A 15,646-nucleotide genomic window follows, 5' to 3' on the forward strand; every position below is an offset into this window, starting at 1 on the left:
TGCCGAACTAACACTGAAGAGGGACTGACCAGACTACTGAAATGCATTTACTCGGCGACAGGCGCGATTTTATTTTTTCTGCAGTCAATATAGTGGAGAAAAGCTGAGATACGTGGCTCAGGAACATTACCTCCGTCACGGGAATACCTGAAGAGTTTCTCGGCTTCTTTGCAGCAAGCTCGCAAGAAGGTCAACTAAATTATCACCGTGGATCTCGTGTCGGATTCCGCAGAGAGAGACCGAGAGAGAAAGAGAGAGAGAGAGCGCGAGAGAGAGAGATGGAGAGTGCGGCGTATATAGAAAGAGAGACAAGGGGGTGAGTGAGGGAAGAAAGAGAGGGAGAGATGGAGAGATGGAGAGATAAGACAGATAACGAACAGTATTCAGAGAGAGGCTGCAAAGAACCACACAATGTGGTTGGTGTCCAGGAGGTTCAGCTCGGAATTAGCCGCCAATTCTCAGCTTGCGAAACACCACCAGTCTGACGAAGTAAAAGGTGCCGCGGATTTGCATTTTCTCTTCAATATCCGTCAGCTCCGGTGAATATCTGGAAACGTTTTGTATTTTAACATGAAGACAGATGGCATGTGCTCCCTGTGTTCCCTTCTGATTATATTAGCCATGCTGCCTGGTGATTCTCTGCTTATTCTGCCACTCTGTGGTCTGTGTGTATAATGCACTCCTGGGTGTTCACATATTCTGTGGTTTGTTTCAGCAACGAACGGGAAAGATTCGGTCAGCGAGGATCCGGTTGAATTAACGGTTATGGAAGGACATAACATAATATTGAATTGTACTTAGCCGAAAGAGAATGGAAAGCTTTTGTGGTACATTCAGCATTGTGGGAAATCTCCAAAATATTTGGTGAAGGTATTCAGCTGGAAAATAGAATGGTTTCCAGAGTGTCCAGGCAGAATTTTCGCAGAGATTCAGTAGGATCACAACAGTGTTTATTTAAATACCTACAGGAACACGCTGTCGGAATCCGCCGCGTATCTCAGTGCCATGGAACCCAAACTGTTGCAGGAGATGACGGATCCGGAGATATCCTGTCCTGGGTGTTGCAAAGGTCGGTCAGTAGAGGGCGTCCTTAGCCAAATATGCGTGTTTTCTCTCACTCTCGCTCTCTCTCTCTCTCTCACACACACACACACTAACACACACACACACACACACACACACACACACACACACACACACACACACACACACACACACACACACACACAGAGAAAAGAAGGAACAAGTGAGGATAGAGATGGAAAAGCAGAAAGAAATATGACCTGCCCTTCCTGATTCCCACCCGAATCTGTTTAGATATTTTAGCCAATCAATCATTTAGCAAAGAACCACACAAGCGCATATCCCACAGAATGAAGGGTGCCGTTGATATGATTTACATGACAATATCAGTGTTAAACTCTTGAAAATTATATATATTCGTTCAAATTACCTTCAGGTCGATGGCCATTTGATCTTTGTGCCGTGTTGCCCAGCGAGATTCTGATAAAATCGCCTGTGTGATTTTCTGATGCTCAATGCATGCAAACACTGTTAATATATTCTGTTCTTTGTTGCGGAAACAAATGGGAACGATTCAGTGACCCAGGAACATCCCGAGCTAACGGTGAGGAAGGATAGACTGCAATACTAAATTGCAGTTACTCAGCGATCGCTGGATATTTGTTTGGTTTAGTCGCGAACGTGGGAAAAAGCCGAGATATGCACTGCAGATGGTTCACATTCCGGAACAGTACCTGAGTCTCCAGAATTCTCGAAGAAGGTCTCGGCTGCTTTCAGAAAGACAACAAATGGTTTATTTAAGTACCACCACGGCTGTAGTTTCGGGCTCCGCAGTGCAGCTCTGTGCCATGTGGTTACACTGTGGCAGGGAGGAGTCACTCCGAGGGATACAGGCTGCGCTTGCCAGAGGGATCTCTCATTCCGGAGAACCAGACAACACGGAAGCATGTGTTCAGAAACATTACTTTCACCTGAAGAGATCGTCATGATGATCAAGTTAAAACTTACCTTGTTTGTAAATTTGGAAATAAAATGAAGACGGAGAGGGAATGTGTGAGTTGAATCGCTTGGCGTTGATAAAGACTCAGTGGGAGAAGGAAGGTGGCGTGAGATTTTCTGATGGATAGATTGAGGGTGATAAAGAGAGGAGAGGTGGAGCGGGGAGAGAGAGAGATGGGGTGAGAGAATAAGAGAGAGTTGAAATATGGTAATGGATGCGGACATGAGAGAGCAGAGAAAGGAGGGGCAAGGGGAAGAAATAAAGACACAATGAGGAAAGAGATAGAGAGTGACAGGTAGATAGACAGATTGATAGATCGATCGATGGATAGATAGAGATTGACATGATGGGTTGATAGAAGGAAAGAATGAAAGAAAGGAATGAAGATTGATAGATAGATAGATAGATAGATAGATAGATAGATAGATAGATAGATAGATAGATAGATAGATAGATAGATAGATAGATAGATAGATAGATAGATAGATAGATAGATAGATAGATAGATAAAGAGAGAGTGAGAGCGAGACAATATGAGCCATAGCTGACATTGACCGAAGCTAAGATAGGCCATGCATTCAAGTTTGAGACAGGAAAGAAATAGTGGGAGAGGGAGGGAGAGAGAGAAATGGCGTTAACGAAATAAAAGAAGAAGAGGGAGAAACAAATTCGTCAGGAAAGCTTGAAACTGTGTGGGTTCCCAAGGACTTATTCCTTGTATGGGATTGGCTCATGTGCGGGGGCTCAGGCAGAGCACTGTGTCAGCCATGGCTAAAAATTCTCTTACTCTCTCTTTCTTCTCATCCTCTCTCTTTCCCCTTCTCTCTGATTCTCCCCTGTTGTGTGTGTGTGTGTGTGTGTGTGTGTGTGTGTCGGTGTGTCTGTGACTGTGTGTGTTTGTGTGTCTTCTCTCTCACTTTCCCCTCTCCTCCAGCTGCTTTCATGTATTCTCATCACTGTGTGGGTCTCTCTCTCTCTCTTTCTTTTTCTTTCTCCGTCCCCCTGCCTGTCTCCTTGTAAGTTTCATTCTCTCCCCTTCGCCCTTTCATCCATCCCTGTCTGCTCTGCTTCTCCCGCTGTCTCTGGCTGCAGCTACTGCAGTGCCGCAGGGATCGGTACGTGGGAAACGTGCAAAAATCTATAAAAATAGCTCCGATGTTCACTTGAAATGTCTGGTTTCCAGATGCCCGTCGATGCAATATTGGATGGAAAGTAAATTGCAAGAGACTTCAGTGAATTTAAATCGAATGAATACAGGTATGTTGTGGTCAGATGGAACGCTAACGTCGCCGGACACAAGGGTCCCACGGTTGAATGTTCCTCGGTTCCAGAAATGACAAAGGGAGAAAATGTGAAAAATACCGAACTTGTTCTATTTGCAGAGAAATTAAAGCAAAAAATTGTTCAAATGGTGAAAGATGAAAACCACTCTGAAATGCAGCATTTGTGGTCTCCATTTGGGTCAAATGACAAACTTGACAAATGAAGTGCTGACTTCATGACGAGGTGGATTGGGAGATCAATAATTCATCTTTGGGCGTACAAGATGTCCGATCAAGAGTCTTAAAACAGCGGGAAGGAAGCTGTCCTTGAGTCTAGCGGTGCGTGCCTTAGGGTTAAAGTTAAAGGGTTAAGTAAAAGCAGATATTGACCACAGAGTCCTGAGTGTCGAGGGAGAACAGCAAGGTTCTGAGAACGCAGCCTTGTGGGTCACCGTGCTTGTGTGTCTGCGTGTGTGGGGGTGGTGGTGGGAGGGGGATGTTGAGGAAGCTTGTCGCTTATTCATACTGATTGCTCTCTGTTCGAAAAGAAGCCAAGGATCCAGTTGCGGAGGTACGAGGTTTCAGACACCAATGTCGAGGAGTTGGAGATGAGTGCGTTTGGAACTATTGTGTAAAGGAGGAGCTTTAGTCGATATATAGGAGTCTGACGGGGTTGACTGTGTTATCCTGATGTGTCAGATCTTAGTGTAGGGCCATAGAGATGGAATCCGCCGTGGTCCAGTTTCGCCGGCAGCGAAATGCAGTGGGTTCGAGGTTGTCTGACAGGCTGGAGTTGATTTGTGACATGACAAGACTCTCGAAGCATTTCATTATTCAAAATATCAGAGTGACCTCGCCTTGGTCATCTTAACGCAGGTAGAAATCTCAGACTAGAGTAAGGAGATGTTCAGGACTTCTGCGAATACTCCCATCATCTGGCCTACGCAGGTTCTGAGAACAGGGCCAGCGACCATCCGGACCGATCACATTTTCGATGTTCGATGTATCTGACCTACAATGGAAACAAACCAGTGACGCGAATGGAGCACGGCTGAGAGCTGATACTATCCTTCATATATCCCAGAAAAATAAAACCAGGGGAGAACAGAGATTATGAATCAAAAGACTGACATTGCAAACTGAGAGATTGAAAAAGCCACAGCGGAAGCTGTACAGACCGAGCCAAGGGAAACTGAAAGAATTTAGGACGAGTTCTTCGGGTGACGGGAAAACCACAAACAGCACGCAGGGTGCTGATGTAGCCATCTGCAGTGGGCAAAGTCGACATCTAAACAGAAGCTGGAGTTTTTGTACGAGCGTTTAACTGGTTTCCATCACTGTGCGGCGGAAGGCGCAGTAATAAACTGCAGAGTCGCTCAGCTGCAGCGATGAGATGTTCAAACTGGTGAATTTTCTTTCCTTGTTGAAATGGCCAGTGAAGCGACTTTGGGCAAAATCTGCTTTATCTTCACGTCCACCTGAAAAGTGGCTCAGTATGAACTCAGGTATTGAGTACGACAGTTGCCGGTACCAATGTAAAAAGTAGTCGCTTTCTGTCGTATCATAGCTGCAGATGAAAGTCACCTCCTCTCCTTCTGTCTTCACTTCTGAGGACACCGTCTGAGTGACAGAATCTCCACGACCCAGGTCTGAAAAATATATTCAAATAGTAAAAAATTAGACAGACGACTTTCACAATTCAGGTCTAAATCTCGCTGAATCATTAAAAGTAGTTGAATTGTCTGTTGCGGAATTACCTATCAGAAAGGCTCCCCAAACAATCCAGAGGACGAGTATTCGCATTTCGGCTGTAAAGGATGGGTTTGCTTATAACCCTCACACCCAACTGCCGTCGCCCTTCAGCATGTTCCTGCTTCCACCGTTTGTGCGGGTGGTGGCGTGGAGGTGGTGGGCGTGGAGTGAATGTCAGACCAATGGGAGCACATCCTCTTCTCAGCAGCTCCGCCCTCTATCCACGCCCGCCCGCCTTCTTCCCCAGATGTAACGCAGTCGATGTACGTTTCTGAGAACGGTTCAGCTGAGACCGGTTGGGGAAAGAACCGACCTTGGTCAATATAACGGGAAGAGCTCGGTATTGTTAAATGCGGCTGACGACACTGGCAATTTCAACGATTGTCAATTTGGCCTTCAGCCAGATGATAGACTGCCTGGTGAAATTTGATAACTGGTTCAATCTGTCTCGGAGGAAGTATGTCTCCCCGAAATCCCGTCGAACTGTTCGAAGGGTCAGATCCAAAATTGTTTTGTTGGTCGTTCCTCATTCAAAACGCACTGCCCGGAGGCTTGGGCTAATTCGGCACATCACCTGTGAGAGAGAATGGGAGAGACAGAGAAAGGGTCGATTAATGTGTGTGTGTGTGTGTGTGTGTGTGTGTGTGTGTGTGTGTGTGTGTGTGTGTGTGTGTGTTTATTTGTGTGTGCGTAGGTGTGGGAGTGTGTGTATGTGAGTGTGTCTCTGAACGTCAGAGGGAGAGTAAGACAGAGAGAGAGAGACAGAGAGAGAATGTGTGAACTTTCTCTCACTCTCTGTACCTCACACACACACACACACACACACACACACACACACACACACACACACACACAGAAAGAACGAGAGAGAGGGAGCGTGTTTACAGAAATTGAAAAGCGAGCAACAAGGTTAATAATCTTTCTTTTTGTTGCGCTTGATCTGCTCAGTTATGATTTGCCAACCAGTCTTCCAGCAGAGAACCATCACAGCCCTTCTTCCAAAAACTGTAGGTGGCCGTTGTTGTGTTCCTTATGTCCCTCACTAATTATATTGGCCGTGCTGTTCCGGGCGTCTCTGATGAAGTGGGTCTCTTATGCCAAAAGCACTTGTAAGCAGTTCATATATTCTCGCTGATTGCTGGAACGAGGGGAAAATATTCAGTTATCCAGGATCCTGCCGAACTCACACTGACGAGAGACTGACCAGACTCTTGAATTGCATTTACGCGTCGACAGGTGCGATTTTAGTTCTTTTGCAGTCAATATAGTAGGGAAAACTGAGATACGTGGCTCAGGAACACTACCTCCGTCAGGAGAATACGTGAAGATTTTCTCGGCTTCTTTGAAGCAAGGTCGCAAGAAGGTCACTAAATCATCACTGAGGATCTCGTGTCGGATTCCGCAGAGAGAAAGAGAGAGAGAGAGAGAGAGAGAGAGAGAGAGAGAGAGAGAGAGAGAGAGAGAGAGAGAGAGAGAGAGAGAGAGAGAGAGAGAGAGAGAGAGAGAGAGAGAGAGAGAGAGAGAGAGATGGAGAGTGCGGGGTATATAGAAAGAGAGACAAGGGGGTGAGTGAGGGAAGAAAGAGTGGGAGATAGAGAGAGAGAGAGAAGACAGATAACGAACAGTAGTGAGAGAGAGAGGCTGTGAAGCACCACACAATGTGGTTTGTGTCCAGGAGCTTCAGCTCGGAATTAGCCGCCCATTCTCTGCTTGCGAAACGGCACCAGTCTGACGATCTGTGTTTTCTCTTCAATATCCGTCATCTACGTTGAATATCTGGAAAGGTTTTGCATTTGAACATGAAGACAGATGGCATGTGTTCCCGTGTCACTTACTGATTATATTAGCCGTGCTGCCATGTGAGTCCCTGCTTATTCGGCCACTCTGTGGTTTGTGTGTATTATGCACTTCTGTGTGTTCACATGTTCTGTGGTTTGTTTCGGAAACGAACGGGAAAGTTTCGGTCAGCCAGGATCCGGTTGAATTAATGGTTATGGAAGGACAGACATAATGCTGAATTGTACTTACCCGAAGGAGAGTGCAAAGGTTTTGTGGTACATTAAGCATTGCCGGGAATCTCGAAAATATTTGGTGAAAATATGCAGTGGGAAAATGATGGAATGGTTTCCAGAGAGTCCAAGCAGTTTTTCCGTGGAGATGCAGAAGGATCACAACAGTGTTTATTTAAATACCTCTAGGTACCTTCTGTCGGAATCCTCCGCGTATCTCTGTGCCATGGAGCCCAAACTGTTGCAGGAGATGTCGGATCCGGAGAAATCCTGCCCTGGGTGTTGCAAAGGTCCGTCAGTAGAGGGCGTCCTTAGCCAAATCTGCGTGTTCTCATTCTCTCTCTCTCTCTCTCTCTCTGTCTCTCTGTCTCTCTGTCTCTCTGTCTCTCTGTCTCTCTGTCTCTCTCTCTCTCACACACACACACACAAACGCATACGTACAAACAGACGCATACTCACACACACTCAGAAAAGGAGAGAAGGAACGAGTGAGGATAGAGATCGAAAATGAGGCCGAAAGATGAACTGCCCTCTCTGATTACCGCCCGAATCTGTTTAGATATGTTTAGTCCGTCAATGCTCCAGCAAAGAACCACACAAACGCATCTCCCAGAAAGTTAGGGGTGTCGTTGATATGATTTACACGACAATATCAGTGTTAGCCTCTTGAAAATAATATATATTCGTTCAAATTACCTTCATGTCGGTGGCCATTTGATTTTCCGATGCTCAATGCATCCAAACACTGTTAATATATTCTATGTTTCTTTGCAGAAACAAATGGGAAAGATTCAGTTACCAGGAACATCCCGAGCTCACGGCGAGGAAGGATAGACCACAATACTAAATTGCAGTTACTCAGCGATGGCTGGATATTTGTTTGGTCCAGTCGCTAACGTTGGGATAAGCCGAGATGTGCACTGCAGATGGTTCAGATTCAGTAACAGTACCTCAGTCTCCAGAATTCTAGGAGAAGTTCTCGGCTGCTGTCAGAAAGACAGCAAAATAGTTTATTTAATTACCACCACTGCTGTTGTTTCGGGCTCCGCAGTGTATCTCTGTGCCATGTGGTTACACTGTGGCAGGGAGGAGTCACTCCGAGTGATACAGGCTGCGCTTGCCAGAGCGATCTCTCACTCCGGAGAACCGGACAACCATTCCAACGGAGGCACGTTTTCAGAAACATTACTTTCACCTGAATAGATCGACATGATGATCAAGTTAAAACTTACCTTGTTTGTAAATTTGGAAATAAAACGAAGACGGAGAGGGAATGTGTGAGTTGAATCGCTTGGCGTTGATAAAGACTCAGTTGGGAGAAGGAAGGTGGCGTCAGATTTTCTGATGGCTAGATTGAGGGTGATAAAGAGAGGGGCGGTGGAGGGAGGAGAGAGTGATATGGGTTGAGAGAAGAAAGGAGAGATAATGGACGCGGGCGTGAGAGAGCAGAGAAAGGAGGGGCGAGGGGAAGAAATAAAGACAAGGAAGAGAGAGAAATTGAGAGTGATAGATAGACAGATAGATCGATCGATAGAGATACGGACAGAGATAGATTAATCAATAGATAGATAGAGATTGACATGATAGCTTGATAGTAAGAAAGAAATGAAGGAAGGAAGATTGATAGATAGATAGATAGATAGATAGATAGATAGATAGATAGATAGATAGATAGATAGATAGATAGATAGATAGATAGATAGATAGATAGATAGATAGATAGATAGATAGATAGATAGATAGATAGATAGATAGATAGATAGATAGATATAGAGAGAGTGAGAGCGAAAGAATATGAGCCATAGCTTACACTGACCGAATTTCCCATAGGCCAAGCATTCAAATGTCGGCCAATACTCTACCGACATGACGTCCCTCGGACCTCCCACACAACGATGAGCGCTCGTCATCTGAATTCAATCTCTCATATTCGTCATCCGTCATGTATTGGACAATTTTGATTGCCATACACAAAGTCTCTATGGATCCCACGTGCCTTAATCTTCTGGATCAAAATGAACACGAGAAACCCATCGGGTGCTTTTATCAGGTTCATGTAGACAAAGGCCACTGACCAACCCTCAACATTCATCTTCGTCCTCAGTAACTAAATGAATAATGATGGAAGATCCCTCCCGCACGAAGCCGAGATGAGAGTAGATCTCATCCCAAAGTATCTTCTGCAATAATATCCCGATCACTGATCTGAGGCTCATCGGTCTATATTTTCCTGTATTTTATTCTTCTTGATTATCCACCTTAGACTGAGGAACAACACGGTTTATTTTTCAGTCGTGTGGATTGTCAGCCTGTAAGTACATAGGATACAAAGATTTCCGTTTAGGTCTCAGAAGTCTCCGATCTTGCCTCTTTCAACAATCTGGGAAAGGCTTCATCTGTCCATGGGGATTTATCCACCTAAAATTCCCCAAGAGACCCAACGTCTCCTTTTTCTTGATAAGGACCTGCCTTAAAAATTGACACACCATACACTGATCTCACTCTCCTCCATGCTTGTCGCCATGGTAAATTCAAGTCCAGTTCCCCTCAGAATAATAAAACACTCTATTCCTCTGTTTGTTTTCACTAATTCCCACATACATACAGCCATTAAAGTTAAAAATCAGAGACACCTACCGGTGACTCACCCGCCCTCAGTTTGGAAAATCAGAGCATCAGGCTGTGCTCAGCTGCGTCCTGAGACCCTTAATCAACACTCTAATATATTCACGACGATGTGGCCATATTTGTCTGTAACAGTAGTAAGTTTACGGAAAACTCCACGGTGAAATTGGTAAATTGGTTTGTTATTGTCACATGTACTGAGGTGCAGTGAACCCATGTCTTTTATACCATACATACATATCAATTCGTAGCAACAGTGCGTTGGGGTAGTGCAAGGTAAATCAATAACAGAATATCGAATAAAATGTTACAGTTAAAGGCAATGTGCTGTGTATGTGGAAAATGAGCTGAAAGGTCATAACGAGGAATCTAATGTCAAGAATCCACCTTATCATACCAGTGGACGGTTCAATTGTCTTGGACCAGCGGGATAGAAGCTGTTGCTGAGCCTGGTGGTACGTGCTTTCAGACTTTTGTATATTCTGCCTGATGCGAGGAGAATGAGAGAGAATGTCCAAGGGGTGGGATATTTGATAATGCTGGCTGATTTACGGAGGCCGCGAGAAGTGTAGAGAGCGTCCATTGAGGGGAGGCTGGTTTCCGTAATGGTATGAGGTGTACCCACAGGTTTCCTACGGTCTCGGGCAGAGTAGTTGCCGTAGCAAGCTGTGATGCATCTAGATAGGATGCTCTCTGTGGTGCATCGATAAAAAATAATGATGGTCAAAGGGGACGTGTCCAATTTATTTAGCCGCCTGAGGAAGTAGAGGCGCTGGTGAGTTTTCTTAGCCATGGCATCCATGTGGCTGAGCCAGGTCAGTCGACTGGTAATGATCACTAACCCTAACCTCTCTACTTCCCCAGAGGGCGAGGAAATTCAGCATGTCCCCGAAAACACTTACCAATTCTTACAGATGCGCAACAGAAAGCCTCCGATCCAGAGGCATCACAACTTGGTTTGGCAACTGCTCTGCCGAACACCGCAAGAAATTGCCGAGAAGTATCTTTGGAATGATCCGACTGGATGGAATGCAAACATTAATTGAACACTTTAAAACAGGGATTAGTTGCCATTTTCGGATCAGAGCTTCGAACCAACGCGGCCCAGATATCCAAGTACAAATAATTGGGATGGGATGCCTGTTGTAAAATACCCAATTTTGCCGATGGCACAAAGCTATGTAAGTATGTCAGTAGTGAGGAAGGAGATCAGGCTGCAATAATGGAAATCTTCGCTATCCAGGAAGCTATTCCTATTCTACACTGTCGAAAAGAACAGAACTATCCAGATGAGTCACGTTTTTGGGCGTCTTTCTCCCTTTACACCATCGTGTGGATCTGTACGTGTACATCTAGCAGTCAAAAGGCATTTCTCTCTCCAACTATATTTCTCTCTCTATGTCTGTCTCTACCTCTCTCTCTGTCTCAGTAACACACGTTCCTTCCCTCTGTCACAATCTCTTCTTCGTCGTCAGTCTCTTTCCTTTCACTTACATTCTCTGTTTTCGAACCTCCTCTCAGTCCTGGACCAATCAGGCTGCGGTGGGCACTTGTATTTATTGTCCAAATGCATGAAGCCGTGACATGGAGCTGCAAGACGAACGCTGCTTCTCCTTCCAAAGATTCAGTCCACCCAACGAAGTATTTCCAGAAGTGCTGTTGTTTATGTTATTCTAAATTTCCGACATTTGCAGCGGTGTACGTTCTAATAATTAACATTCTCTCTCTGTCTGTCTCTCTCTCTGTCTTTCTCTCCCTCTCTCCATCTTTCCCTTTCTCTTTCACGGACACACACAGCCACAGACAGACAGACAGACAGACAGACAGACAGACAGACACACACACACACACACACACACACACACACACACACACACACACACACACACACACACACACACACACACACACACACAACGCACCAATCTACCCTCGTCTATCTACTCATTCTCTGTCACGCTTTATGTGCTCAATCAGCCCACGTCTCTCTCCAGCGGGAAGAACGAGCAATAGAACAATTTTGGATCTGATCCTTCGACCACGGTTCGACGGGGATGGCGTGGAGATTTACCTCCTCAGAGAGAGATTGAATCAGTAATCATATTTCACCAGGCAGTCTGTGTGCACGCTGAAGGCTAAATTCTCCATCACTGATACTGCGATGTTGGCAGCCTTAGTTAAGAGTGCCGAGCTGTCCTCGGTATATTGACCAATGTTGATTCTTTCCCCAACCGGTCTCTGCAGTTTGAACTGTTCTCATAAAAGTATATCGCCTGTGTGCCATCATGGGAAGTAGGCCTGTTGGCGGTGTGTGGAGGGCGGAGCTGGTGGGAAGATGAGATGCTTCTATTGGTCTGACATTCACTCCCCGCCAACCACCTGCCCTCCACCACCCTCACAAAAGGGAGAAGCAGGAATGTCTTGAAGAGGGACGGCAGCTGGGTGTGAGGGTTACAGTCAAACCCATCCTGTACAGCCGAAATGCGCATACTTGCCCTTTGGGTTGTTTGTGGAACTTGTCTGACAGGTAAATGTACAACAGACGATTCATCTACTTTCTTGACTCATCAGGTTTCGACCTGAACTGTGAAAGCCGTCGGTCTAATCTCTTACTATTTGAAAATATTTTTCAGTCCCAAGTCATGGAGATTCTCTCACACAGACGGAGTCCTCAGAAGTGAAGACAGAAGGAGAGGAGGTGACTTTCAGCTGCAGCTATGATACTACAGAGAGCGACTACGACTTATATTGGTACCGGCAACGGTCAGACTCAAGACTTGAATTCATACTGCGCAAAGGTTCAAGTGGATCTGAAGATAATGCAGATTTTGCCCAAACTCGCTTCACCGGCCATCTACAGAAGGAAAGGAAATTCACCAGTTTGACCATCTCATGGCTGCAGCTGAGCGACTCTGCAGTTTATTACTGCGCCTTCCGCCGCACAGTGATGTAAACCAGTTAAACCCTCGTACAAAAACTCCAGCTCTGTGTAGATGTCGACTTTGCCCGAAGCTGCTGGATACACCTGCACCGTGCGTATTGTTTGTGGTTTCCCTCCGCCCTGAGAAGTCGTCCCTAATTTGGTCAGTTTCCCTCGCCCTCGGTCTGTGCAGCTTGCGCTGTGGCTTTTCTGTCACTCACTTTCCAATATCTGTCTTTTGATTCTTATTCTCTGCTCTCCCATGGTTTTATACTTGCTGGGATATCGGAATGTTTGCATCAATTTGCCGCCGTGTTCCATTCGCGGTAACTGGTCTGTTTGCAATTCAAGTCACAGACATCGAACTTCGCGAAGGTGACGGGCGCCGAAGGAGTCCTCGTCCTTGTTCTCAGATACTCCGTGGACAAGCTGGTGGGAGTTTTCGCAGAAGTCCTTAACATCTCCCTACTCCAATATTCGTTCCTTCCTGCGTTAAGACGACTGGGGCGCTCTCACTATGACACCCAGAATCATGAAGTGCTTCGACAGTCTGGTCATGTCACACATTAACTCCAGCCTCCCCGATAACTTCGACCCACTGCATTTTGCGAACGCCGAAACTGGTCCACGGCCGCTGCCATCTCCCTGGCTCTTCGCTAATATCTGGCACATCTGGATGACAAAGTCACCTCCGTCAGACTCCTATTTATTGACTAAATCCTCGCCTTATCACCATAATTCCAAACGTACTCATCTGTAAACTCCTGGACACTGGTGTCTGCTGCCTCCTTCCTCCACAAGTGGATCCTTGCCTTTTTCACCACAGACCGCAATCAGTGTGGATAAGCGACAGCACCTCCTCAATAACGCTCAACACACACGGTACCACACATGGTTGCGTTCTCAGAACGTTGCTGATTTCCCTCAACACTCTGGACTCTGTGGTCAAAATCTGCTGTAACTTCATTTACACGTTCACGGATGACACCACTGTCGTCGGCCGGACAGCAAACAATGACGAGACGGTGCCCGTGAAGGAGATGGAGAGTCTCGTGGCATCGTGTCAAGGCAACAACGTCTGCCTCACTGGCAGAAAAAAGAAGCTTATCGACATCACGCCCGTCTGAATCAGTGCTGCTGTGGTGCAGATTGTTCAGAGCTTCAGATTCCTAGGTGGAAGTACCGCCAACAATTTTTTCCCGCTGCAGCCACGTGAACGCTTTGGGCAAGGTAACATACCAACGCCTCTAATTCCCCAGAAGACTAAGGAAAGAACATACAATATAGAACATCCAAGACTACAGCACAGTAAAGGCCCTTCGGCTCCCAATATTGTGCCGACATTTTATCCTGCTCTATCTAACCTTTCCCTCTCACATCGACCCCATCTCTCTATCATTAATGTGTCGATCTAAGAATCTCTGAATAGTCCCTAATATGTATGCCCCCAGCACCTTTGCAGTAATGGCGTTCAAGGCACCCACCAATCTCTGTGTAAGAAAAAGTACCCCTTAAATCCTCCTGATACCTTTCTCCAATCACCTTAACATGATGTCCTGTCGTGTTAGTCATTACTACACTGGGAAAAGGTCTCTGACTGTCATTCGGCATTCACCGATGATCCTCACCAGTTTATACAGATGCACAAGAGGAAGTATCCCATCCAGATGCATGATCGTTGGCATGGCAACTGCTCTGCCCAAGCCCGAAAAAAAAGCACAGTTGTGAACGCCGCCCAGTCCGTCACGAAAACCAATCTCCTGTCCATTGACCCCGTCTACATTTCCCGCTGCCTCGGGAAGCAGCCAACATTTTCAAAGACCCATCTTCTTCCCCATTCCATCCCGTAGGGGCAGAAGGTAGAGAAGCTTGATAACACGTACCGCTGGACTCAAGGACAGCTTCCATCCCGCTCTTTTAAGACGCTTGAACGGACATCTTATGCGCTCTAAAATGAACTATTTACCTCCCAAACCACCCCGTCATGGAGTCAGCACTTTGGGGATTTTTCACATTTTTCTCCAACTGTCTTTTCGTCAACAGAGAAACATCCCACCATGTGTTCCTTGTATCCGGTCGCAACTAGCCGTTCCATCTGACGCCTGCATGGCTGTATTCATTCGGTTTAAGTTCATTGCAGTATCATTGCAATTTACTTTCCATTCAATATTGCTTCTTCGTGGCATCTGGAAACCAGACCGTTCAAGTGAACATCGGAGCTATTTATTTAAGTTGTGGCAAGTTGGCCACGTATCTCTCCCTGTGGCACTGCAGTTGTTGAAGCTAGATACAGCGGGAGAAGCAGAGACGCCAGTATTGGAAGGAAGGAAGAAGGGGAGAGGAAGAAGCTGAAATAGCGACAGGTAGGGGGAAGAAGAAATAGAAAGAATAGTGAGGGTGACGCATACAGTGATGAGAATACATACACACAGATGCAGGAGAGGACAAAGTGAAAGAGAAGACGCAAAACACACGCAGACACAGGCAGACAGACACATCGACACACTCATACACTGACACACACACACACACACACACACACAGAGCGAGACACACACACACACACACACACACACATACACACACACACACACACACACACACACACAGAACAAGGGACAATGAGAGAGAGAGAGAGGAGTAAAGAGAGAGGATGAGAGTAAGCAAGTGAGAATGTTATGTTTGAAAGCTCAAGCACCGCACTGTGTCAGCCATGGCTAAAAATTTTCTTGCTCTCTCTCTCTCATACTCTCTCTTTCCCCTCTCTCTCTCTCTCGTATTCTCCCTTGTTTTCCGTGTGTGTGTGTGTGTGTGTGTGTGTGTGGGGGGGGGGGTGTATTTGTGTGTCTTCTCTCTCACTTTGCCCTCTCTTCCATCGGGAGATCAATAGTTCTTCATTAAGCCTAGATGAAGCAGAGGCGCTGGTGTGCTATCTTGTCGAAAGCGTCCAGGTGTCTCGAGCAGGAAAATTTTTTTTACCGATACATACATCTAGGAATTTGAATCTCTGAACAGTCTGCAGCACAGCAGCACTGACACAGACAGGCGTGAAGAC

At 46.0% G+C, this 15,646-nt stretch overlaps 2 gene segments (V, D, J or C); one reads left to right on the plus strand and one right to left on the minus strand.

The window, feature by feature from the left end:
- Nucleotides 1-4,605: 4,605 nt before the first annotated feature.
- LOC127576442 (T cell receptor alpha variable 38-1-like) lies at nucleotides 4,606-5,127 on the minus strand. The segment is given in 2 exon segments: nucleotides 4,606-4,934; nucleotides 5,043-5,127. Coding segments are annotated over 2 exon segments (375 nt in total).
- Nucleotides 5,128-12,152: 7,025 nt separating this feature from the next.
- Nucleotides 12,153-13,718, plus strand: LOC127576443 (T cell receptor alpha variable 38-2/delta variable 8-like). The segment is given in 3 exon segments: nucleotides 12,153-12,198; nucleotides 12,305-12,620; nucleotides 13,499-13,718. Coding segments are annotated over 3 exon segments (582 nt in total).
- Nucleotides 13,719-15,646: the final 1,928 nt, after the last annotated feature.

Source organism: Pristis pectinata, chromosome 12, assembly GCF_009764475.1.
Source record: "Pristis pectinata isolate sPriPec2 chromosome 12, sPriPec2.1.pri, whole genome shotgun sequence".
In the NCBI taxonomy this organism is placed as follows: Eukaryota; Metazoa; Chordata; class Chondrichthyes; order Rhinopristiformes; family Pristidae; genus Pristis; species Pristis pectinata.